General features: G+C 41.8%; 1 protein-coding gene across 1 annotated transcript in view; it reads right to left on the bottom strand.

Moving 5' to 3' along the window:
• Positions 1-38: 38 nt before the first annotated feature.
• JARID2 (jumonji and AT-rich interaction domain containing 2) overlaps positions 39-25,559 on the bottom strand; it is a 203,407-nt gene continuing 177,886 nt past the window's right edge. The window contains exons 8-18 of the mRNA XM_031589396.2: positions 23,917-24,419; positions 19,817-19,909; positions 19,012-19,130; positions 18,810-18,880; positions 17,892-18,006; positions 13,705-13,810; positions 12,707-12,889; positions 7,125-7,255; positions 4,976-5,159; positions 3,453-3,560; positions 39-1,787 (exon numbers count right to left, since the gene is read on the bottom strand). Of these exons, the coding sequence (XP_031445256.1) occupies positions 1,611-1,787; positions 3,453-3,560; positions 4,976-5,159; positions 7,125-7,255; positions 12,707-12,889; positions 13,705-13,810; positions 17,892-18,006; positions 18,810-18,880; positions 19,012-19,130; positions 19,817-19,909; positions 23,917-24,419 (1,790 nt within the window). The 3' untranslated portion in view covers positions 39-1,610. The remainder of the gene's footprint in view (positions 1,788-3,452; positions 3,561-4,975; positions 5,160-7,124; positions 7,256-12,706; positions 12,890-13,704; positions 13,811-17,891; positions 18,007-18,809; positions 18,881-19,011; positions 19,131-19,816; positions 19,910-23,916; positions 24,420-25,559) is intronic.

The following is a 25,559-nucleotide window of genomic DNA, read 5'->3' as shown; positions in this document are numbered from 1 at the left end:
CACAGCAAGGCCATAAAAACCAGACAACCACATTTGAAAACACTTGACTCTGTTTATGTTATTGTTAAATATTCCAAAACAGTTCAGTCTTCTGCAACAACAACCAACAAATCGTAGTATAGGACTTTCCTGACAGTCACCACTGGCAAGCTCAGTGCAATATGGGTAGCTACGGTATCGTTGAATTCAATTACGAAACAAAACAGTTTGTGAAAACATTTTCCCTTTTTTATTCCACACATACTGTACACACAACCAGAAAAGGGCAACAGCTACTCCATTATTATTTTTTGTTGTTGTTCAGTGATGTAAGCAGCACTTATAAATGTTACAAGAAAAACCCTGTAAGCATCCAATCCAACCGATGAAGAAAGTGAAACGTAAGGCTTTTCTTCATCTCGTCTCCTCGCCGCCCCTCCCCCCACCCCAAGAAAAGGCTCAAGTATTTAAAAAAATTTACAGGCATATGTACAAAAGGTGTGATTTTTTGTTACAACATGAAGAGAAAAAAGAGACAAGATGAAAGCAAATGTATTTTCACATTCAAAAGAAATACGCAGACCTGCTAGTGGCTCTAAACGTGATCGCATCATGAAACGAATCCGAAACAAAAATTAATGCTCGACGGTGTAAAGGTGTGAAACACAGCAGTGGAATGGAAATGGAATGTTAAAAAGATTGCACGTCTATGACAAAAGAAGCACTTATGGCTTCAATCACTTTTTTTTTTTTTCTTTTTCTTTTCTTTTTTTTTTTTTTAAAGGATGCTATTGAAGGGTTTTTGATAAAGTAGCCAACAGCACCAAAAAATAACAGAATGGATTTCCTAATGAAATCAGGCACAGTTTTCCCTCACGTGACTCCTCAAGGCAGGCAGTCTTTTTTCCTCCTTATTTTTTTTTTTTTATTTTTTTATTTTTTATTTTTTTTATTATTTATTTTCCCCCTCAAAACAGATGCATAGTGATGTGCTGGTAAAAGAGAACATACTCCAACTCTCCCCCTTTTGCCTACAGTTAGGAAACGAAGTCCATCTTCAGCTGCCATAACCTCCCAAAGAAAGTGTGTATTCTCCAATTTAAAAAATTACAAAACTCCGCTTGCTGTGACAGAATAAAAGACAGCCAAAGTAAAGCAATTTCTTTCAAGTTTTTTTTTTTTTTTTTGTCTCCCATCCCTTTTCGCTCTAGAAAAATCTGCTCACATGACTGGAGAACAAATTAGAAAACACATCCAACTTTAACCTAGTCAAAAAATGGGTTAAAAGCCTTTTTTCACAGTTACCAAAAAGGCTCTTTATTTTCTCAGCCATGGGGACAATACAAATTAATATTTATCAGCCCCTCTCGCCGCTTTTAAAACAGTGAACGTACGGCAGTTTAAAAAAATCAGACTGCTGTATCTATCTATCCTAAGTACAAAAAAAAAAAAAAAAAAAATTCAACAGTTTAATGCTAAAACAAAATTAGTTCTCTAAAACCAGAAGAAAATCTTCTTTAGAGCTAGTGCAAAGACAGCTTGTATTCTACAGCAAGTACTCCAAACTATGGTATAATAATTACAAAAAATATATATAAATTGACAAAATGAGAGTGTTGGCATCTTCAGGATTAACTTGAAGCACTTTTGGATGAACTGGAGGATGAAAGCCTGGATGATGGCACGTCGACTGTCGCTCTCTTCCGAGGTCCTCTTTTTGGTGTGGGCTTGCTGATACAGTTCTCAATGCTGCCATTTTTACCAGATACTTTTCCACAGATTTGATTGACCAGACTGATTATTTGTTCCTGTTCAGGAAGTGGGAAAACAAGACACAAGTGAGCATCCTTCCTTTTTCTGAGTGCTTCTGTTTGTTAGAGCAGTGTAGCACCATCCTTTGGCTGACAGCAACAAAGCAGGGGAAAATAGCTGCTGCTTTGCTAACTAACTGCACAGCAGTCCATACAACCACATGTTACTATTTCACAGGTGGGCTTTGGCTAAGAAGCACTGCATAGTACCTAGAGTGCCCCTGCTGTAGTTTCCTGGCTCTGAATATAAAATCAGTGATGGGTGACAGGACTGCACCGGGCTGAGCTCTGGGCTGCGCAGATCCAGCTCAGCAGAGCCAAAACTTTGCTGCAGATGCAATTTAAAACCACTGCTGAACAAAGTAATAAATGCCATGAACTTAAATCTTCAGGTGACAATGCTTGATATCTGCTCTTACTGACTTCTATTTAAAACTTCAGGAGAAAGTCCTGCTTTTCCATATCGAGATTGTTGTCATTTGTTACAGGATGCTATTTTCCTTTACTGCTTTTTAGAATCTCTGCATTCCCCAAGTGCTCCAAGGCAGTGCTGGCACACAGGACAAAGGGCTACAGGTCTGTGGCACTGCATTCAGTGAGACAGGAGTCCCTGAACAGCACAGTGCCAGTGCTGCATCACTGCTCCTGCTCTCACTGCAGTCAGTGGTTCAGTAAAGTCTGGGGCAGGGGGGACAATCCCCTCCTGGCAGGAATCTTAAGAAGTTGGTTTTGAGCAAAGAGCAGCTAACAGTTAAATAGGTTTAACAGATGGCATCTGACGTGCAGGCTCTCTCTTTTTCCCTACTCACAGCTCTCAAAAAAATTATGTAACATCCACCAGGCATACACTGAGTATCCTTCAGAAGTGCAGAAATTTCATTTGGGGAAGAAATATCCAGTACTGAAGGAGAGATTTTTCCTTTCCCACTGTAGCCCCAAATCCCTGCTTTGTAATTATAAAACCAGTCCTTACTTTATGTGGCTGATTAAGAGTGGCTTTGAAAACCTCAATAGAGTTATCAGTTCTGTGAAGACCTGGATGTAAGAGCCTAAATAAGCTCAAGAATTAGAGAAAGACATTTAAATTTCCGAGGAGTCTCCTGGTGCTCCTCAGTGTATATACCATGTTACAAAGCCAGTTTCCCTGTTGCCTGGACATCCTAGATTGTACCTGTTTGTAGCTACAACACCTGATAGCACAATGGAGCCCACAATGAAAATCAAAGCCAGCCAGAATGGCACAACTTCTCCAAACTCTTTTTTTTTTCCCTCTGGATCTCTGTGTGCATTAGAAGCTACTGAGACATCCGCCTCAGAGTTGCTTGTATCTGCACTGCTCTCAAAGAGCCAATTTTGTAAATTCTCCCAGTGTGTCCCTACCCACGGCTCAGACTAACAAACAGCCCCTCCTCTGTCCATCCTACCCCCAAACACAGTTTTTCCACAGATGGTGCTAAGCGGGCGTGTAAGGAGCTCTGTTTGACTGTACCGCAATGCAGCACTAGCCTGGAATCCAGGCACAGTCCTAAATCACAGCCCTGAGTTCTGTGCTCATTATCTGTCTGACCCCCAGCCATTACCAGGGCCTCTCATCTAACAAATACTCTGTGAGCTCACTTCAAACCAGCAGCAGAAGAGAAAAGCTGTGACGACCGCACAAACCTCATCATAGCGGTACATCATTTTCAGTCCCCGACAAGACTTCTGTTTCTCCACATGCCGCAGGGCACACTCCAAGCAGAAGACAACGTTTTCGTTCTCCTGTACAACCTGCCAAAATATGAACAGGTGGGGGAAATGCAGTGAGCTGCAAGCTGAAGCCGGGTTATGCCCACATTCTTTTCCGTTGAGAGGCATCATTATACCTGTATATCATTATAAATCAGCAAAGAGGGAGGGTAAACCAGATGCACACACATTGTGAAATGAGTGCTAATGCTGCAAATACTTACCAGTTAAAAAACAATAGCAATGAAGGATAAATCTAATTAATGCTGCACATATAAAGCCTTACTGATATCTAACGTGTGTCCTAAAAGCTTCTTGAAAGCAGCAGTTTCACATCACTTTAAGCGTTGCTTTGTGTCCAAACAAAGCCAGCAATGTGGCCACAGGACCCTCAGCTGCTATCCGAGCCAGCAGAGGTCACACTCAGCTGCTGGCTGCCACACCTACAAGTTCAGCCTGGAAGTGAACTGGTTGCTTTCCTGTCCCTTACTGCCGTTAGAATGACAAAGTAAAATAATTTCCTTGATTACATTTACATGACTTCATCGTCTCCACAGCAAGCTGATCAGAGTCAGAGTTTTTGGTTGGTTCACGTTTTTTGTTTTTTTTACAACTCATTTTGAAGTTACTTCAAACTAGTGCTGCTTAAACATGTCTTAGCTGCTCTAAACAGCACATTCTGTCCTGGGGAGAGAAACAGCTACATCTCATCATTTAACATCACATTTCCATTAAAAAAATAATATTTATGTTGGAAGAAACCCAAAGATTACAGGAAAAAAAGGACTGAATATGGAGATACTGTATCATATTTATTTAAATGTTTAATCTTGGCATTAGATGGTGCAGAGAGCTGCAGGAAGGGCTTTTAGTGTTCATAATGAAATTGCCGTATTTCTGATTGTTCTGCATACAGCTAAGAACCTGACAATTGCCACAGTGGCCATCACACCTTTACAAGCAGTAGGCAGCTGCTTCTGACAAAGTTATGTGTGTGACTTTCTGTTTTCAGACAGAGGTTGTCAAACAGCATCTCAGCTCAATGAGTAGGGGACATACGGGGCAACCAGCAGCATGGGCTGCATGCCTGTGACTCAGGGCATACATTCTTGTTGCTTGCTCATCCTGGGAAGTGTTGTGCCATGACTTACTGCTACTGGCAACCTACCTTCATTACCTCTTTGTGCAGTGCAGACATGCTTGTGGGTGTCTGAAAGTGGCTCAGATGGCTCCTTCAGTCCTTCCTTCCTTACAAGGCGAAGCTAGCTGATGCTAACCTGTCTTCTGTCACTGCTGCCTAAGGTGCCACAAACTGACTCAAACTGGCAGCCTATGTGATGTGCCTGAGATGACCCTGGAGTCATGCATTTTCTCTCCAATGCTTACAGTCTGTTGCAGTGTGTTGTAAACAGAACAGAGGCCACAGTACCGCAGCAGCGGCTCAGGACTGTACTCACCATGGACAGATAGCACAGGTGCTGACAAATCTGACATCTTCTCTCTGATGTTTCTAACTGCAACCACTTTCGAGGCTTTTTCTTTCCATCCATTGCCGTGCTGCTGCTGTCGTGGCTGCCGTAGCGCGCCGAGGAGTGGAGACCTGCCTCGTAAAGCTGCCGCCGCTGCCTCAGCTCCGTGTCCCTGTGAACATTGGATGCAATCAGAAACCAGTAGTTCCTCGCAGCACCACAAAGCCAACCACAGTCACCCTTTTACCACCATCGTCACTGAAATCGTAACTGCACACAGCGAAGCCCTGAGTGTTGCTGAGGTTGGTGCCATACCCTATGCATGCTGAGAGCCAGCCAGCACCACAGGAATGCTGCCTAACTGCAAAAGGTGACCACTGTATCAAGCCAGTGGTTCTCAAACTGCTCCACAAAGCATTGGGGGCTGCCGAGTACTTCCTCGAGGTCGGTGGGTGCCCGCCCGGGGTGCGTGGAGAGCTGAGCTGTGTGGCTGACAACATGGCTGCCTTTCCTGAAGTTGCCAAAAGCCACCTTGAGGAGGAGGAGCCGTTGCCCCCAGGAGTAACACAGCCACCTTCAGCAGGAGGCCAGAGAACCAAGGATCTGCTGCCAGGAGGTGCTTCAGGCGGGAAAGGGGGAGCAGGGCAAGCGGCTGTGACGAAGACCTTGCTGCATACCCAGGGGAAAAAGAAGGGGATATCAACTAAGAACAACCACTGAGCCCTCAGGCCGCCCTCCACCCGCTGTGTGTGCAAGGTGGCCAGCGCGTCCTGTACAGAACTGTACAGCATTGCGGGAGCAGGTCGGGCCGCAGCAGCGTGGAGTGAGCTGAGCAGATGGAAGGGGAGAATAGAGACGCTCACCACCAGACACAGCCGAAGATGGGTGGAGAGCCATGCTAAGCAAATGGCACGGCAGGTCAGGAGAGGAGGCAGCGAGACACAGAACAAACAAGCAAAACAGAACAGAGAAAAAAAATATATATATATGGTGCATTGTTCCGCTTTGGTTGTGCTTTTCAGGTTTGGGGTTTTGTTTTACATAAGCAGCCATGGGAAGGACTGATATTCTCCAGAGAATTCCAACCTCAGTATAAGAACAAGTTTGAGAACCACTCTGATAGAGGTCGATGTGATCTCTTACAGCGAGCACCAACATCTCTGTTTCACCTTTCACACTTGCAGACTTTTCCTCTTCAAGGAAAAAAAAGTGCGCATGGAAGTGATTATTCCTGCAGGGGAACCAGCTGCAGGTAAAGCAGTCAGCACACCTGGGAGGGGGAGTCAGCACACCTCTTTGTATTTCTTTCTGAACACTAAAACAACACATGGGCTGTATTCCCCTTCAATATGTCACTGGAAACTTTCCAAATGAACATGCTAGTTAGTTAAATACAGTTTGTAGATTCCATTCATCAAAACTTTCTTGGCATCTCGAGTACCAGTTGTCACAAACTTGAAAGATAGGTAGCAACTACATGGTGGGGAACAAAAGAGAAGAACATTACACAGGAAGCCAGGCAACATCATATTTTCTATTTTACCTATCTTAAGAGAAACCCTAACCATGTTTCCTTTTAATCACTGTGGAGAGAAAAAGGAACGTGAAGCTTTTGTTCTTAAGTGCTCAAATGCATATAAGCTGCTCACTGACTGGTTTAAGAAAAAAACATCTCTGCATACAAAGTACATTCTACAACTTCAGTATACAATCTTGACGCTGAAGACAAGGGTTCCTGCTGCAAAATCCACACCACTGGCATGGATTGACAGTGGCTACCGATGCCAAGAGGTTAAAAACAAAGTGGTACTTAACTGCTTGGCACCACGTAGCCCACATAACACATCAGGAAATCTTGACTCTCAGCACCAAGGATCAACAAAATAAAAACCCAAGCTAATCCGTGCTTTAATTCTTTGACGGTGCCAGAAGTATGGAATTCTTAGAGTAAGACATCCTAACCACGGGCACCCTCACATCAGCCAAGGAAACTGCTTCTTCCCCATGTGGCTGTCTTCAAATAGATTGGCTTGGTTAAGTAGGTGCGAGATATGTGCCTACAATGGTTACTTACATTATCCACCTCTGGAGTCTGTCAATGAAAAGAAAATAGGTACAACAGGTCCCGATTTGTTACCTGAGCTCTCCAAGAAGTGATGATATCGTACTCAGAGTCGGTCCATTTTCCTTTTTTGCTTCTGCTGTTGCAATCTGATAAAGCAACTTTTCCATTGAAAATGGTTTGGCTATACGTCGTCTCTTCATTTCCTGAGACAGAAAGTTCCAGATTAGTTCTTCAGCAAATTTGAAAACAAAAATCTTATCCAGGATTTACTCAGCGTAGCAAAAAGTAGCCTTCTAAAAGAACAAAAAGTAAAAGTTTTCTGTAGCCCAAGTTAAGCGAAGCATTTATGCTCCTAACTGAAAGCCAGCTTACAACCAACTTTGCACTGAAATAAACGCTAGTTATAAATCAGACCTTTCAGTGGAAAGCCAAGTACCCAAATGCTTTGCTGAACTGGACCACTTCTTTCTGTTGGAAGGACTGAGAAAAAAGATTTTCTGCACATGCTTTAAAGTGAACCAATGCCACAGAATAAACCTAACACCTAAACCAAATGCGTTCATGTGCAATGCACTACGGCTACTCGACAACTGAGTTAAGATCTCTTCTGACCTGCGGGAGGCACAAGACTGTCATCACTCTTCATCTTTGAGAGCACAGGATACCACAGGTGGTTAAGAAATACGAACAATCAAACTGGCAGAAGAGAGAGCTTCACTTCTGTTGAGTTCTGCTTTGTACCGACTACTCTCTGCAGAAGCTGCAAGTTTGGCTTTTTGTCCCCATCAGAACGGACTAAGTGATTTTGGTAGCTTCAGCCCTTCTTGTATTTCTTATGTCGGTAAATTATTTGATTTACTCTGCAACTGGAAGAAGCCTGAAGTTTCCCTATGTCTGAAGAGGCATACGTTGTTTTACACAGCCTAAGAACCTTCAAATGACACTAATGCTGGAGTGTAATGTAAAGGTGCCATTTTGTTACTAGTTAAGCATCTACTCACCACAAACAGAAAAGATTCATCTTCGACCTCAAACTTTTAAGCCTGTTTTAATCCTCTCACGTGCTGTTGTATTTCTTTCATCAGAACCAATGCACCATTTTATAACAGCACAGACTGCATGCATTGCAATGATAACGATCTATCCTAAGATGAATTAATAGCCTTTGCTGACACAAAAGCATCCAAAGGATGTTCACAGGTAAGAGAAGTGTCCTTCACAATGTATTTACTGAAATACACGGATAAGTATTTTAAAACAGAGTTCTGCTTGCTCTTGACCTGCTGCCTAATCATTTATTTTAAATTACATTATTTAATATTATGAGATGCTGAACATTCACATAATCACAGTCATCTCCCTGCTACTTTATATTTGGTCTTGCTCTCATCTGCTTCTCTTGGTCATCAGTTTTCCATGCTCTTCTATCTAACACAAGGGCTAATTTAAACTCTAATCATCAGTTTGCGCTGTACTTTTTCTAGTTCCATTCTCTTCTTTCTGCAATTAGTGGTTCAGAATTGTGTGGTATTCAAGTCATGGCCACGCCAAGAGTGAGTCTACACAGTGGCAGAGCAATGTTTTCTATTCTGCTCCTATAATTCTTAACATATAGGGTTTTTTTCTAAACTTCTCTCGAGTACTGTGCTGACAGTTACACAGGAAGCCAAAAATCTCTTTCCTCAGTACAAGAGTTTGTTCAGAGCCCATCACTGTGTCTGTCAAATTAGGATTATTTTCTTACTCCCATGTAATTAATATAAAATTTACCAGCACTGAATTTCATCTACCATTTTTGCACTCAGACCACTCAGTCTCATGAAATCTCTCTGTAACACCCCACTGCTTTAATTTTTGCTTTTAGAGTAACATTAACATCCTCAGTATAAAAGATCGGTTTTGCTTTGCACTTCCTTTTCTAGCTTAGTTATGGATGTGTTGAACTGTCCTGGTTTTCCTGAGGGACACAGTAAGAGCCTTCCCCCCTCAACAAGATCTGATCATGTGTCCCCATCCTCTGCTTACCCGTACATCAGTTTAGTTTTTGTGTGACAGGTTAGTTTCTTTAAAAGCCTTTTCTGAGGAACCTCACCAAAAATCTTGCAGGAACACTAGCAGATTCTATCAACTGGATTTCTTTTGTCCATACATCCTTCAAAAAGTTTCAAGGCCTGCAGGGCATGAACTCTCTACAAAAGCTGCATTTGATTGCCCCTTTCTCATTCCTTTATGTATTTCTTTTCCTTTTGCCTTTAGCAAGTTGTTCTTTAGAATCTCTTTTTGGCCTGCATTAGTCTGTGTTTACATTCATCCTCCTAGAGCTCTGGGTGGGCGAGCACTTATGTTATTTGCATTTTGAACTTCTGGACACAAAAGGGAGGATTTTTTTGTCCTATTTCAAATGGACTCCTTTCTCACAGTGTATAGCCATGCCAAGTTTAGTGGGGGGGGGTTGACCTTTGAAACTGTATTTCTGCTAGGCAATGTGCATATGTTGTGCTGTGACCCTCTAATAGAGCATCTTAAAGCAATTTCTATGCTGCACGCAAAACACTTGATCCTTCTTGCTGCATTCTCAATTTAACAAGCTTCCTTGATTTTATGCAAGGCTGTCTTTTGAAATGAAACACCACAGTAGTGGATATTTCAGTTTTTACTGTTCTTTCAAGCTTTGTAATGTCTGCTCACCATCACAGAGCAGCTTTCTGATAGAGCTGTTCTGAACCACCAAAGGTTTGTCCAACATTGCTGGGAAATGAGATGGCAGCTTCTCCTCACATGGGTTTCCTGACTAGCTGCTCCTTAAAGCCATTTCAATTCTGGTATCTCACAGCGAACATGTCCACCATTATCTTACTGGGGAGGGATACCAGCATCTCCATTATCACTGTGCTTCCTGTTCCATCTCCTTTTGTATGACACACTGTGTCTGTGCTACTGAGCACTACAAAGCAGGAGGAGTGGATGTGCAGAGCAGTATGACCAATGCTAAGGACCCCAAAACCCAGAGGATGTGCCTGGAAAGCCTGATGTTTTGACTTCAGAGCAGTCAAGCCAAGTCCTGAGGCCAAACCACTGTTACTGCTGGTCGCCAAGTGCACTTCTGGAGTGCCTCCTCCATTACTGCTTCATCTGAAGGCAACCTCGTCTGCTCAGGCTAAGCCAGCCCTGTGACAAAAATCAAGGAGTGACAATTGTGTGGTGTTTTAAAAACACAAACCTAACCCAAACTAAAAACTCGGAGGGAAACACATGAAGGCCCTGCCAGCATATGATTGGACAGTCAGGAGCAAAGTGTTCTGGACTGGAAGATCAGTGATCAGAAGTTATATCCCTTATATATCTCTTATATATCCCTTATGACAGAGTTAAACCCATCTGATATGACTGTAAGCTCCGTCTTGTTTAACAGCCACACTGCTCCTATAGGATGACTAGCTCCATCTCCTATGCACTTCTTGTTTTACACTACCTGCAAAGTCTCTTCTTTCCACCAAGTTTCTGGCAGGCCCTGTGCTACCAAAGCCCTCCTCAAAAACTGCACATCCCAACTCATTTCCACGCCTCCAGACAAGTGGGCATTTATTCAGTCCATTTTTCTGTTTTCCTGTTTCCTAAATGAATTTTACTGACTCTGCAAAGTGCTTGACTTGGAGTTACCCCTTTGCAATTAAAAAACAAACTCTTCCATACCCTTAAGCTTTCTCCTTAGTTTAAGATCTCAAAAGCTCTTCGGGTTCTTTTCCAAAGCCAGCAACCTGGTTTGACATTTGGTGCCAATCAACCTTTGGTGAAACCTGTCTGTTCCTTTACACGAAGCTTTATACAAAGTCCCTTTACCCCAACAATTATCCCAAGTCCTTATGAACTGGAATCAATGCAATTTCAGATGCAGAATTTCATTTTTGCATATATTAAAGAAGATTGAGCGGTCATTCAATACATGAAGTGAAACAACATTGTTTAGTTATATAAAGAGTCACTATAAAAATCAAGTCACAGTATCACAGAGGGAAAACAAGGTTAATATATCAAACAGCTAAAAACTGTCAATATTGCTGTCCAGAACTGAAAGACAGTAGGGTGCAGTTGTTTGTCAGAGTTCATTAACAGTCCAAAAGGGGAATCTTGTTCATTACACAGAACTTTTCATAATCTCTGAAAAGCATAATCCCGGTCAGCTTTTGAAAATGGCAAAGTGCCTTGACAAAGGCAGAACTTCCAAAGGAAGAATTTCCAAAAGTTAAGAGAGTTGAGAATATAGGAGAGTTTGAAGAAAGATGAGGAGGAAAAGAAAGACGGAAAAGAGCAATGTAGTAGTGTTTCCAGAGTTATTTTGATATAAACACACATCTGTGGTTCTTGTAAAGTTTGTAAGAGCTGTGACTTCAATTTCCAATTTTCAATTTCATAGATCAGCATCTGCTGGATTTTCAGTCATATCATATCTACCCAGTGCAAAGCTCTTAAAAGTTAATCAAAAGAAACTGTTCTTCAGAATCTGAGGCACCAGGAAGAGCTTTTTAATTGCTGCATAGTGGTTTCTGTCTCACAAGAGTAGCATTTTCACAATATCAAACAAGTACTCAGTACAGCAATAAATACAGTATATGAAGATAATATAATAGTATACCTTCAGACATAAAAGGTTAGTTCAGGATTCTCATTCCTTACCTACACACATATACAATTCCCACCTTCCCCCAAAATAAATCTGTAGTAAAATAACTTTTATTTCAAAGTAAGTTAATATACAGTTAGTATAGCCAGGCTGGAAGAAATCCATTAACTCTAAAGAACCAAAACCTAGGTGTGGGTATACTGTATTTAATTACTTTCTAGCCACTTGGTCTGAAGCTGTAAATAATAATTTACCATTAGCTTAGCTAGAAAACAGGATCAAAATAGCATCTGTAACCCACAGTGTATCTGAGGAGGTCGGACACACAATTAGCCGCATACATTGTTTGTCCCAGAACACAGAAACTTAGCAAAAAAAACCCAACTGCTGGGCAGTTCAGCTGTTTGTTTCTGCAGACAGTCAACCTCAGTTAGTTGTGTGAAAAAGGAACTGGAAATTTTATATACAGCTTGGTATCAGATGGGCTTGGTCAGTGAACCTAAGAATTTCCAAGTCGATTACAATTGAAATTGCCCTGATCAACAGGTTTTCCTGAATAAAGGGGGCAGAGAAAGACAAGCAATACAGCTGTGAGTGTTAACTGACTCTGCCTACCATAAAAGCTAATAAGCACAGTTATCCAGATACTTGCACCTGAGATTCTAATGGTTCTAGAAAACATCACCTAAAAAATGTAGTAAGCATCATACAATATATTAACAGTAGCTCTGAGGGGATTTTTGAAAAGCTTCCTTGCAAACAGGTCTGCAGGCATAACAATCCTCTGATTTTTTGTAATATACAGAAGCTTTTAGTTAGCAATTATTAACTCACTTGCTTTTCTGCAAACACTGTATCTGTATCATCATATGCCTTGCAGGGTGTTCTTCTTTTTTTTCCTTTTTTATTTAACGCTCCACAAAAATAGACATAGTTGCACTAGTATCAATGCTATCTGTCCTGGAATGTCTGTTCTGCTGTTGTTTTAGATGGCAGGGTGCTGAATCCATTTTAACTCCCTTTCTCAACTTACCTTGGCTGTTTTAAAACCCATACTTGTCCACTGGGTGGTAGCAAAGTGCACTGTTTCAGAAACACTATAGCCACAACACACTTTAGACACAAAGGATCCAGGAAAACAGACAACAAACTGCCCGCTCTGCTGTACAGTACGGTGCACCCTGATCCCCTCCTTACACAAGATTTCTGGGGAGATCTGGAAAGACATAAAAGCAGTGAACAAATAAAAGTCAGAAGTTCGCCGTGCAGTTTAATCTCTTCCTTCCCTGGTACTGCCACATGTTACTTGCTCTGGAGAAAAGCTGCACTGTGCTAACAGGTCTGCTCAGTTTCCTTTCTCTCTTCCCTTCTACGCATACAGAAATTTAAGTTATCTGGAGTAGGAATTACCTGTGTCTCTTCTGAAACCAACAGTTTAAACTTTCACTTGCCAAACAACCACAAAACATGAAGACCCAAAAACACGCTGTCTGTAAAAAGTAATGGAGGCCATTTGTTTCTCTATCTAGAACTTTTCAGACAGACTTGTCATTGGATCCATCCTGCTTTTACACTTCTGTTAGAGATGTTCACAAGGACAGCCAAGGAATTTGTTGTGGGCTCCCAAATTTATTCTTAAATACACTAAATGGAAATTACAATCTATAAAATAAACAGGGGAGCCAAAAAAAAATTACTTTGAAATCCTTCAAAGCATTTGGCTTCTCACATCCATGTCTGTTACCGTAAAATGTCAGTCATGACAGATGAACTGGTTACAAAGCACTCACTTTGTGAACTTAAATACATCACAGCCAACATGTAAGTGGACATTTACAGCTCTGTCATGTTTGTTTTTTCTTTCAATGTTGTAACACGTGAGCCTTATTAAAAAAAATAATGCCAGTATGAAGTGTCCAGATTTTCACAACAGCATCAATGTAATGCAAAGAGAAAAAAGAAGTCTGAACACCAGTCTTCTATTACCCTTGGATTCTCAACTGAGAATATCTCCCCCCAGTGTTAACCTACCATTACATTACTTTCAAGCATTTCCAGCCCTGGAGTGCCATTGGCTTGCAGCAGGGTATGTACCACATCATCAAGTTTGTTCTCCTCCGCAGCAGGAATGCAATACCTGTTGTTTTGTCAGAGGAAAAGGGAGATTTACTGTGGAATAAATAACACTCCCCAGTAACAGGCAATTTATACCAGGACATTGATTAAAAGTAAGAAATTAAACACAGGCATTCTCACACAGATCTTTTTTGCAAAACACTCAGGATTAATGGAAAGCTGTTTATTTAAATTCAGTCTGATGGTGTTCACTAGATGCCAAAGGACACAAAATCCCCAAACAGTGGAAATTCAGCGCTCAATAGAATCAGAGTAGAAAAATCAGCAATAACATGATGAGCATTCTAATGGCACTGGAACACCTAATTATGAGCAGAAGTTTGCATTTCTTCAGCACCAATATACGTACTCTTTTATCACAAATGATTCTATTTATTACGTGTGCACAAACAATTTCATAACAATCAAGAAACCACAAATCACACTTGTTAGTACACTAAATAGCCTAATGCCTTCTTTCCTTTCTTACTAAACAAATCTCACATCTTTTCCCTTTCAACAAACGTAAGACCTAAGAGCACCAAAACAGCGAGATTTAAAACCACAGGGTATATCCTAAAGTTGCACATCCTCCTCTCAAGCCAACAAACTTGCAGTGCTCTCTGCGCTCCCTTCCCAGAAATGACAAAAAGTAACAAGGAAGAGTCAGGATTTGGCTCCACACATCTGGAGAACTGCTACTTTGTTGGAAAGAAGGATGCGAAACTGTGACAATTCATTGCTACTCAATGTCCCACTCCTGCTTACAGGCTGCTGGAAGGTTCTTATTGATGGTCAGCCAGGAAATGCCTGTTCCCAAGATGTGGCACTTGGTGCCTGACCACTGCAAACTGCGCAGCACAGCTTGGTTGGAAGCACAATGCAAATCCTGGGGTTGCCAAACTTGCCTTGAGTTGCTGCCATGGTAGGGTTTATCTGTGACATTCCTTTATTTAGATTTGTTATGCTCATGCAAATAAAAAGCACTGCCTGATTTATCGAGACTTATCAGAGTTGACTTCAAACTTTAAGACCTCAATCTGGAGTCCATTTGCCCCCCCACTACTCACACAACAAAGCCATTATTCCAAACTTGGCAAGCAGTGGAAGAGAATTAATCTGGAAGGATTTTGGGGAAAAGAACACAGTTCCCCTGTTATTTGTCCAGGTCTCACCACCAATTTCAGAAAGTATTCTGCCAACCTTGCAGACCTTGTCAGGACGTTTACTTGTGATGTGCACTAATATCAACTCCATATGCATTATATGATGAATCTGTAGGAGGCTGCACTTCCTATGATTCGAACATCTCATTATTGTTCGCTGTATTTATGACTACTTGATTTTTCTTTCTTGATCTTCAAGCTGTCTGCCAGAAGATATGACAATATCTGCTCCTACAGCTAACTGTAGCTGCTACACAGGCTCTAATGAGCCAGCTGCCCAGGCACACGTAGACTGACTACTTACAAATGTACTGACATTGATAGGGACCTTGCTAAGAAATCCTAGGATTTTAGAGCAGTGCAGTGGAAGAACCTTATCATGTCCCAACAGCAATTTTAAAAGCAAGCTGTGTATCAAATACTTTTCAGTACCTGTGTTGTCAACAGTGAGTGCTGCAGAACAGCTGCATGTGTATAGAACATTACTCTAGTTACACAAGAACAAAACATTGTCATGGAGATTAAAATATTTTAAATTCAAACTCAGACTCTATTAGAGTCAGAAAATACAGTGGGAACAGCCTACAGATTCAAGCCTGTAATTCCTTAAACCCAGGAATTCCTTAAGCCCAGGAAAATGCACAGAAAGGATGTGTGAAGAAGGTGGAGCAGCACTGAAATGCATGGTACTGTCTCACTACTGGCAAGACTGAGGGAATTCAGATCCTTTTGAGCTATGGCATATTCTGCCAGTTCTTTCCTTTGCAAATCTTGATGTACCTATCAAAAGTGTGAAGTGAGGAGCCAGTACAGACCTCTGAGTGTCATGGAAAACAAGATTATTTCTCTTTTTAATGTTTGCTCTTTACCTCCTAACACAGATCAGCCTGACAATGCAGCCTGGAAGCCTCACAGAAGAATAGTTTTGACAGTAGTTTTACTTCTTTCTTCTGAATTATTCCTGTTTATTACCCATGTTTCACCAAGTCACTCTAAGTACATCTGAGGCTGTCTGTACATAAGTTACCCCATCTGTTTTGTTTTTTGTTTTCTTCTTCTTTTTGTTTTCTTCTTTTTTGTTTTCTTCTTCTTGGCTTGGAAAAACAGAAGTAGTACCCTCCCCAACAATGCTGGCTGGCTGCATTCAAATCTTTTCAACCCCAAAACACTGCATTTTGACAAGCACAGCATGACAAATGACCTCAGAACTTAGCCTAGATATCTTGAATGTCTTCTCTTTGTACTTTACAGTCACTGAAGCCTATACCTATGTCAGAGAGGGAAACAGACTCACCTAGGGTTGGGGATAATGTAGTTTGCTCTGTAATTTGTTCCAATAGCATATTATTTTAAAGATTACAGATTCCTGAGTCATGGAAGAGGCACAGGAGCCAAGAAATGCCCATGACAGAGATATAAGCCTTCAAGTTCACAGCATAATCCAGTGTTTATCCCTTACTATGATCACACAGAGAACAGTTCTTCAACTTTAAATATTTAAAGAGAGGTACTCCTGCAGTAGCTCCCCAGGAGGAGAGGTTATGCAAGGGATGCAGAGAAGAAAAAGAAATTTCCTTCTCTGACAGGACAGCTGCTCACATGTGACAGCCACAGAGGGGCCCAAGACAGACTCCGTCCTAGAGCTAGCACATGCAGCAGGAGCCAAAATTAGAGAAATCAAGGAGCTTTAAATATTTCTAACAAGATTATGAACCCTTCATTCTGGGCCATGCAGAGTCAGCTGGATCAGCACCCTTAACAGGAGCACCAGCTGAGAAGCACGGGCATTAAAGGTGACCAAGTACATACTTGGTGCATGAACAAAGAATGGCTGCCACTGTCCTCCATGGGGACTCCTGGATGCAAAGGCCTTTGCTGACTCTGCAAGTACTGTGGCAGCAGGGCAGCACATCCACTTCAGGCCCTGCAGACCTTCTCCTGTCACACTACTCGATGAGCCGAAGGCTCCCATTGTTCAGGGTTCTAGAGAACTGCTGAAACTGCTGAAAGGCAATCAGCTTCTCACCTTTGGAGGGGTCAGCATTTCAGTAACTTTTGTTCTCCTTTTAATTGATTTTCTCTGGTCAAGAAACAGTTATACTGCTTATTGTTCACTGTTCTCACTGATGATCCTCTTGGGTAATAACACCATTATCACAGGAATGTCACAGAAAGGCACGTGACATGCCAGCAGCAACTGCTTCCACTAATTCCTCCATCAGCTGTTGTACTTCCATCGTAATCTAATTCATCATCATCTGTAGCAGCACATATGCACTGAATACAGAAAGGATCACCATGTTCACAACCATTTGTAAGCTGAATGCTATGTCCATTTCTATGAAGTGTCTCCAACATATGAAATGTAGCTAGCACCTGAGTACTAATGCCAGCATTCAGGAACTAGAATGATGATTGCAATCATAAATAAAAATGATTATCCTATGATAAAGCCAGAAAAAAAATCACAATAGAAAATATTAGGGATCTGGTAGATACAGAGTTGATATTATATGTAAAATAAGAAAATGGTGCCTATTTAGTCAGAGTGTGAATTCAATCACTTTACCAATGACAATATGGAACAAGCTTGGACAAGTATCTCTCTGTCAGTCTAAGGAAAGCCTACTTGACCAGCTGTCATGCTAGTTTCCATCTCATGAAAACTTCCTACAGACTGAACTCTATCTCAAGCAGAAACAGTTTACTGCTAAGTATCTCAGAACAGACCACAGAAGATAAACCAAAACTTTTCTTCCAAGAAAGAAGGTTTTTAATGCTTAGTTCAAACTATGTTTTTCATTAAATCTGCAATCATGAAGACTACCACTTCTAGATGACACTCATTCACACAAAAGGTACTACATAAACTGCTGTTAACACCAGCCTACAGAGAGCCACTGCACTGAGCACGAAAACAAACATGGTAATACCTACCAAATGCAATCAGCACCAGTGTGTAAGTAGTCAATGTATGGAAGGTGATTTTGGTCTCGAGACCAGCATGAGGTAGAAAAGACCATGCCAATATTTAGCCAAGGAATTGTCACTCCTGAAACAGAGATTGAAAATGAGTTTTCAGTAATTGCAATTTCTAATTAAAGACAGTTTGAGGGCATTTCAGTTGAAATTCTTCTACTGTGAGCTGTTTTCAGTCTGCCAATCAGAGTGAATAATTCACAAAGAATAATTTATTTAATGACACCAGCATTTTCCACTACTGAAATATCTACCAGATATGCTGCCCTTGAACACATTTATTTTCTTACAGCTGCAAGAAGTTTTATCCTTTTGTTTATTTACAAATATCCATAATGCAAGCTCAGTGCTATTGATCAGAGGAGACTGCTTCACAGTGTCAAGTGTATACACACACGTAAACATAAATTGTCTTTCCCAACTTGTATGGTCCAGGCCAACATCTGTACAGGTGACTGGATTTCGTTTTTATTTTTAATGGCACAAATGCAGCTGGAGCTCGTGACACTTGCAACAAGTCATTTAAAAAACTTGTGTGCAGCTTTGCCCAACACTTGTCTAGGTTTGCACACAAGAAAGTTGTATGTCTTTCATCACCCCTGACACAAAACAAGAACACCGATGTACTGTATCACAATAGAACTGATACTGCAAGCACAACTGGTTCCTCCCAGGTATTTGGTCTTAACTGTTCATTAATTCTTTATCTACAAACCTGATCTCCATCCCACAAGTACCAACTACTACTTAGAACTGCATCTCTATCTGGGCAGCTACTCAACAGAAAGACTGGAAGGAGTGAGAGAAGGCTTTGATGACTACACTACCACATTTAGAGGGCACACAGGACAAACACAGAAAAAGAATCTTCCTCACCAGGCACAGCACCAAGATGTCGCAGGATGGATCCTGTATTATTAGGAAGGACTGTGAGGTTCCACCCATGCCTGTTCAAAGGGACACAGAGGGAAACATATGTCAGCACCATGCTCCTGTTGCCAAGCCAGCACTGTGCTGCCCTGCTGGCAGCAAGTTCCCACATCTGGTCACACAAATGGGGCAAATTCGGTGACCTTACCTAGAAAATGGTTCAGATTTCCCCACAGGAAAGCCGCTCCCATGGGTGTTGGTATCTACTTTTCCACAATGCACTGCTACATGGCTATCTTTCTGTTCCACTAACCGCCAATATTCTTGCTGTTAGGAGAGAAAGCGGTGATTGGTTTTGAATTCATTGAACAAGGTACCTTCCATTAAAATATAAGTCCCAGAAATCAGTGTAAATCAATATAAAACACTGCTTAGGAATAAGGATGAGAGGTAACGGCCTCAAGCTGTGCCAGGGCAAGTTCAGGTTGGATATTAGGAAAAATTCTGTCTCGGAAGGAGAAGCATTGGAAGCATTGCTCAAGCATTGGAACGAGCTGCCCAGAGAAGTGGAGGAATCACCATCCCTGGAGGTGTTCATGAAATGTGTAGATGTGGCACTGAGGGATGTGGTTTAGGGGCATGGTGGGGATGGATTGAAAGTTGGACTAGGTGAGCTCAGAGTTCTCTTCTAACCTTAACAATTCTGTGATTGTAAATATTTAAAAGTATTGGTGGATTGTGAAGACAGAAATTAAATCCCTGGCTCCTGTGCTTCATTGCAAAATATACTCATAATTCTTTCTCTCAGTTCATTAATACCTTTGTTAAAATGTTAAAAAAAAATTGAAGGGAAGAATCATTATCATACCTACACATAATAAATTATTTTTCTCCCACACCAGATATCTCCCACATTAAACAGCTAATGGTAGTTTCTGAACAGCAATTATGATGAACCTCTGCGCTGAATCTCCACACCAGAAAACATTTACCACCCCTTGTGCTGGTCTCACCTCTACTTCAGCTACTGTAGGCTCCTTCGTGAAGCACATGTTCATGATGTTTCTTGCTGTTCGGTAGAAGGTTGTTAAAGAAACAGACCTACCCTGTGGAAAGAGAAAATAAAATTAAAAGTGAAAATAAAGAGGTGTCTCCATCGCCCCTGGCCTCACTCTTTTCCTTACATGCTAAATTTCTAATCACAAAAGAGGAAAATATCTTCAGGAAGCACGTGACATTTTCTTATTCGATTTCTCAAAACTTAGAGAAGTTTCGTCACATTAAGAGACATTTCATCTGTCGAAATAATATTGTCAAACCAACCCTTTAAAAGACCAACTGCGCATTCACAAAAGCCACGTACGCTGCTTCATCCAGCACAGTGCTCTTTGTTTGAACACTACAGCAGCTGGACAGGTGACCTCGCAGTCTGTAACACCTTGCAAATGAACCAGTACCCAGCCCTACCTGAATTTCAGACTCAGGTCCCAAGGGCTGTGTGGCTATGTTCTTGACATAGAGAGAAATGGACAAAAACAATTTAGAAAATTAACAGTAATGTTCAGCATTAAACCAGTACTGTATGACACAGAAGAAGGGTCACAAAAAATAAAGAGTTTACTGAGATTACAGTAATCATCTGAACACAAGGCATATAAAAGTAGCACAACTGCAAGGAACCACTCATTAGAAGGCTGAAAAAAGTAAAATACAGTAAAACTGTCAAACGAGTGCATCTTTCTTGGCACTGCTGCAGGACACCAGCTACATGAGAAGAGGATATGACTTGGTTTGCTGTCTGAGCTACATCTAACTTTCTGGGCACCTGCCCTTGTGCATCTATAATAGCTGCAGCTCTGGGAAGCATCCTCTACAGGCACTGAAGGCAGGAGCACCACAAGTGCCCAAGACTAAATTGAGAATGCAGACAGCAGCCTATCAATCACTTTGCTCAGCTCCCATAGCTGTAACATTGTCACTTTTTTAATTGATCGCAATGCAATCAGCTGTAACAAAAGTTTATGAAATGCCCACGTCCTGGGGCCCTCCATTTCCCATAAACTTGGATGCTCTGTCATACAATAAGCAATTTCCTTCATCTTTTAATGCCCTCATGAATCAGTTACTGAGGCATCCTCTTAAAACAAAGGCTCTCATAAAATGCAGGGCCTGCACCAACAGTCGTCAAACTTGAGCACATACATCACGGCTCGCATGCTAACAAACACTGCAGCAGCTTCCTCTCGTCTTACAAAGAGGAGCAAGAATGAGGATTGATCTTCCAAGAAAAAGCACGTCCTCCCTTTTTTTCAGATTTGCGGCAAGCAAGAAGAGAAAGAAAAACTCAACAGTTTAGCCCTTTAAAATCACATTTGCCAATTTTCCCTCAATCCAAATTTGCTATTTTTTAGCCTCTTAGAAGCTGTAAACGCAATGGCTGAGAGATTTCTGTCTTATTTCTTCTGTTTGTTTTTTAAATCTGAGGGATTTTACCAAACTTTTCTAATGATTGTTCTGAAAATAATTTTAAATGCTCCAGTGGAGCATCTTGATCAGAACACAAAATTAGGTGTTAAAAAGTAAAATATCCTTCCAAATGCCCCCAGAAATGTTTTAACGGTTCATCAGCTGTCCTGGGAGCTTCAAGCTACCCAGCAGTCTCTGCTACTGTGACAATATGACACACAATGACTTAAGGGACAACATTTCCTCTTCTGATTTTTTTTTTTTTTTCTTGTGGTCTTTATATCAGCCTTGAGAATAAACCCAGGGCACCATCAGCAAGTCTGCACGGAGGACAGCACTCCTGGCTATGGTGTGGAAAGGAGAGGGAAGGCACAGAGAAGGATCCTATAGAGCTGCAAACCTTCAAGATGTTAAAGGGACAGAAAAATGGGTAGAAAATGGAGATTTCACCATGGCTGTAGGTGAGAATGAGAGACCTCTGTTAAGCAGAGGGCAAACATGGCTGAAGAGAATTCAGTGTGGGGTTTCTGGGCCAGTTCCCTGCGAGCGCTGATAAAACTGGCTTTGGTGATTTCTCCTGCTTGTCCATGCAACAGGTCTGCCAGAAAGCCTTCGGGTTGTCCTGCACAACAACCAGCACTCTGTTTTCAGTCATCCCCACTACAGATTTTTAAATTGTTTTCAGAGCTCACGCTGGGGAAGAAGAGGATAGTGAAAATCTTGCAACAGATAGCTCTTTGATGACTGCAATTTACTTTGTGTACTTACTGACAACAACACAGTATCACAGTCGAGTAGAAAAGCCCTACGTTTAGGGAGCAAAGAAAGCAAGCACAGCAGCCCGCAGCATACATTTAAAAGCACAGCAGGCCTTACAGCCTGGAAAGGAGCAACGCTGAAAATAATTTGGGAGTCCTGGCAGAAAATCAGCCAAACACAAAGGAGATTTACTCTAACCTTGACACGCGATACAATGGCAACTGCTCCTGGAAGACTGCACGTCTCTTTCTAAAAACGTGTTCCAGCTCCAGCACATGCTGACTGCAAAAATCACTGTGCAAAACCCTAAATTTATGACCTCTCCGTATGGTCCAAGGTACAGATTATATGGTCTGAACTGAGCTACACCCGTACGATTCTGAAATTCTAACACTCTATTGATTTGGACATTTACAGAAGAGGAGTGGGTTTTTTGTTTGGTTTTAATGAGAATTAAAAATGTGCTTTAGAAAGGAACCATTATAATCCCATCATCTGCTGAAACCGTAACACGAGGATGGGTTCTGTTAAAAAAGATTTAGGTTCTCTCAGAAACATAGCAGTAGGGAGGTAACACTTCCCTGTTCGCACACACACACACAAAAGGAAACCATCACTTCATGAAAAATAGAGAATGGAGGATTAAAATGCGTGTTTTGTAAATTTCTGAATTGTACTCTCTGCTTAAATCCTTGAGCCAAACACCTTCTCAGCTTAAGTCTTATCAAACACCCCAGGAATGAACAATGCTCATTCCACATGTCTTGAGAGTTACTCCAGTGGATCAAGATCATTGCATGATTTCTTCTATTTATAATTCCCTCCACCACATTGGAGCTGATTCATACAGCAGAGGCAGGAGAAGGTATATTGAATTTTTCATTTAACATTATTAAGAACAGTATATTAAGCAGAGAAATGCCACTTCAGTATTCACAAATGCTGCTGTCATTAGATAAGCTTCTGTCCAATAGGAGCGCAGCAAAGAGATTGCTTTTCAGAGGTAGGATTGAGGACAGAGTTCCCAAACAAAAGAATTTTTGGCTGACAAATCATAATAGGCTGCAAAGAAACCTGTAGCAAGCTTTTAAAGCCCAAGTCATGAGCTCATGCAGTCTCTAAATAGCTTAACACTAAGCCACTTCGGGTTATCTGGCTTCATTTCCCAGTGATGGAAGCAAGATTGGGAAGGGAAGAACAGAGTATTCCTTTACTGGGCACTGACACTGGATGCTATATATCTCCCCGAGCTTGGCTTAACAGTTCAACACAACTCAAGACTGTACTGCAGCCTGCACTGCCAAATACTGCTCAAGAGTCAGAGACTGCCAAATAAAATACAGCCAAAGAGTCAGCATTCTTTTGTAAATGGGTGTACTTGACATGTGGAGGACTAAGCACTCATGTGACTGTTAGTGCTGAGCAAAATTTGGCATCAGAGATGAAAACAGTGTTTGCATTTCAATTTGCCCTTTCTAAATGTAGCGCACTGCCAGCGAGGCTATTTTTGATGTGAAGCATTACTACTACTACTACTATTACTATTACTACTACAAGAGAGTCGCAAAGAAGCAAGATTGAGAAGGCAGAACATTGCTCTAAATGCCACTATGAAATGAAAATAAAAATTGTGTCTGCAAGTATAATTGGACAGAGCTATCCAAGGAACCTCTCATAAGGAGACGAAGCGGGGAACCTAATGCAGCATGTCTTACAATGACAATAACACCTTCCAATATTCAGACACGCTACAAGAACCAGGCAGATGAGAACAAAACCACCAGACCACCCCATGGCGACAGCCCACCACCTTCCCAAAACCTGGTGCAACCCAGCTCGCAGCAAGGGCAATTCTCCACAACAGAATCAGCAGAGCTTGCCTCGTTACCTTGTATATACACTTGTGTAAGTCACTAAGAACTCCCTCCTCCTCTTCCTCCTCGTCATCCTTTGTGGTCTCCTTTTCCTGAGCGAAGAGCCGCCGCCTGCCCGTCTTCAGTGGGACGTCGACCTCTTTTAATTTGTTGCGGAAGCCATTTTTGTGAACCACGCCGTTGATGAGTCCGTTTTTGGGCTCAAACCGGGGCAAGGAATGGAACTTGTAGGCATTCTCCGAATGTCCCTCCAAAGGTCCTTTCCTCTTCTCCAAGATTTCTTTTTCCAGCAAGACCTCCTTCTCCAGTTTCTTGTGCTCCTCGGGGGAGAGGGAGTCGTAGGAGAGCAAGTACTGGCAGTAGGCTTCCTGCAGCTTGGCCAGCCTGTCCTGTGCAGTTTTGGGGATGCGTAGCATGTCTGCCAGTTTGTTCCATTTCTTGAGGTCAGTCACTTGCTGCATCCCCCCCATCTCGTTGATCAGCTGGACGAAGCAGGCCAGATCGAGCTCACAGCCTCCTGGGGTGCGCGTGTGCCAGGCAGCAGAGGGGGGGAAAGGGAAACACATGAGCTGGTTAGGAAACCTGTAGGCCTCAAGCAGAAAGCATTCCTGCCAGCGGCACAGAGCCAGGCTGGGCACATATGAAATGTGCCATCCGTACAGCTCTGGTCACCTGGGCATGGCAGCAGGATGGTCCCCATCTTGTACACCTCCCACTCAAGATATGCACACACCACTGTTTTGTTGACTGATTTGGTGAATTATCATACTTTGCTATTTGCAATAGCATTCCCCAGGGCTAAATTTGCTCTTTCACACCATCTCTGCATCAGAGCAACCCCAGCCATCACCCAGCACGTGTTTTTCCTCTGTAATTCTGCACTGGTAGAAGAGACAAGAGTTGCCCAACTCCTAAGTGCCCACACACTGCCACCCTCCCCTCATGTGCCACCAGTCCCACAGTTATTTCATATGGGGAAGAAGCAAAACAGTTGTCAAGAAAGGTGCTGGCAACCAAAATGACACGTATCTGTCCCTTCTGGAGATGAAATATCTGTTATCTCATGTCTGTGCAACACTTCGAATACAATAAGTATTTAAAAGAAGCACAACAACATCATCATTTTTCACCACAGGTAGAAAAAAAAATCTGTGTTTAAAGCATTTTTTTTTTTAAAGAGGGGAGGAGGAGGAGGGCTGGTGCCTGAAAGAAAGCTGGCAACTGCTACTATGTAAAAAGTTCCAGATGCATTCTCCCATGCATTGGATGGGAGGCCATCCATATTTTATATTCCATTATGGTTTTGTATGTTTTAAGATGACTAGCACATTTCACACTCCAGTCAAAAAATAAAAACAGAAGATTATACAAACTTCAGCATAAAAAGCAGCCAAATGGATGATGAACAATAAAAGAAGCATCATAAATACTCTCAAAGCATGGGAATGAATCATCAGCAGAATTAAGAAACTGGCCAAAAACAACCTACAACTCAATAGGACACCACTGAAGGGAAAAAAGAATTCATACAAAACTGGTGTCAACACTGCTGTCACATTGTCTCTCCTTCCCATTTTTTTTTCTTTGACTAAAGTATAAAATCATTACACCATAGCAGCTTCACAGCACTTAGAAATGCTATTATAAAACAGAAGTG

Source organism: Phasianus colchicus, chromosome 3 (assembly GCF_987193195.1).
Source record: "Phasianus colchicus chromosome 3, bPhaCol1.hap1.1, whole genome shotgun sequence".
In the NCBI taxonomy this organism is placed as follows: Eukaryota; Metazoa; Chordata; class Aves; order Galliformes; family Phasianidae; genus Phasianus; species Phasianus colchicus.
This window is presented reverse-complemented; position numbering and strand designations above follow the sequence as displayed.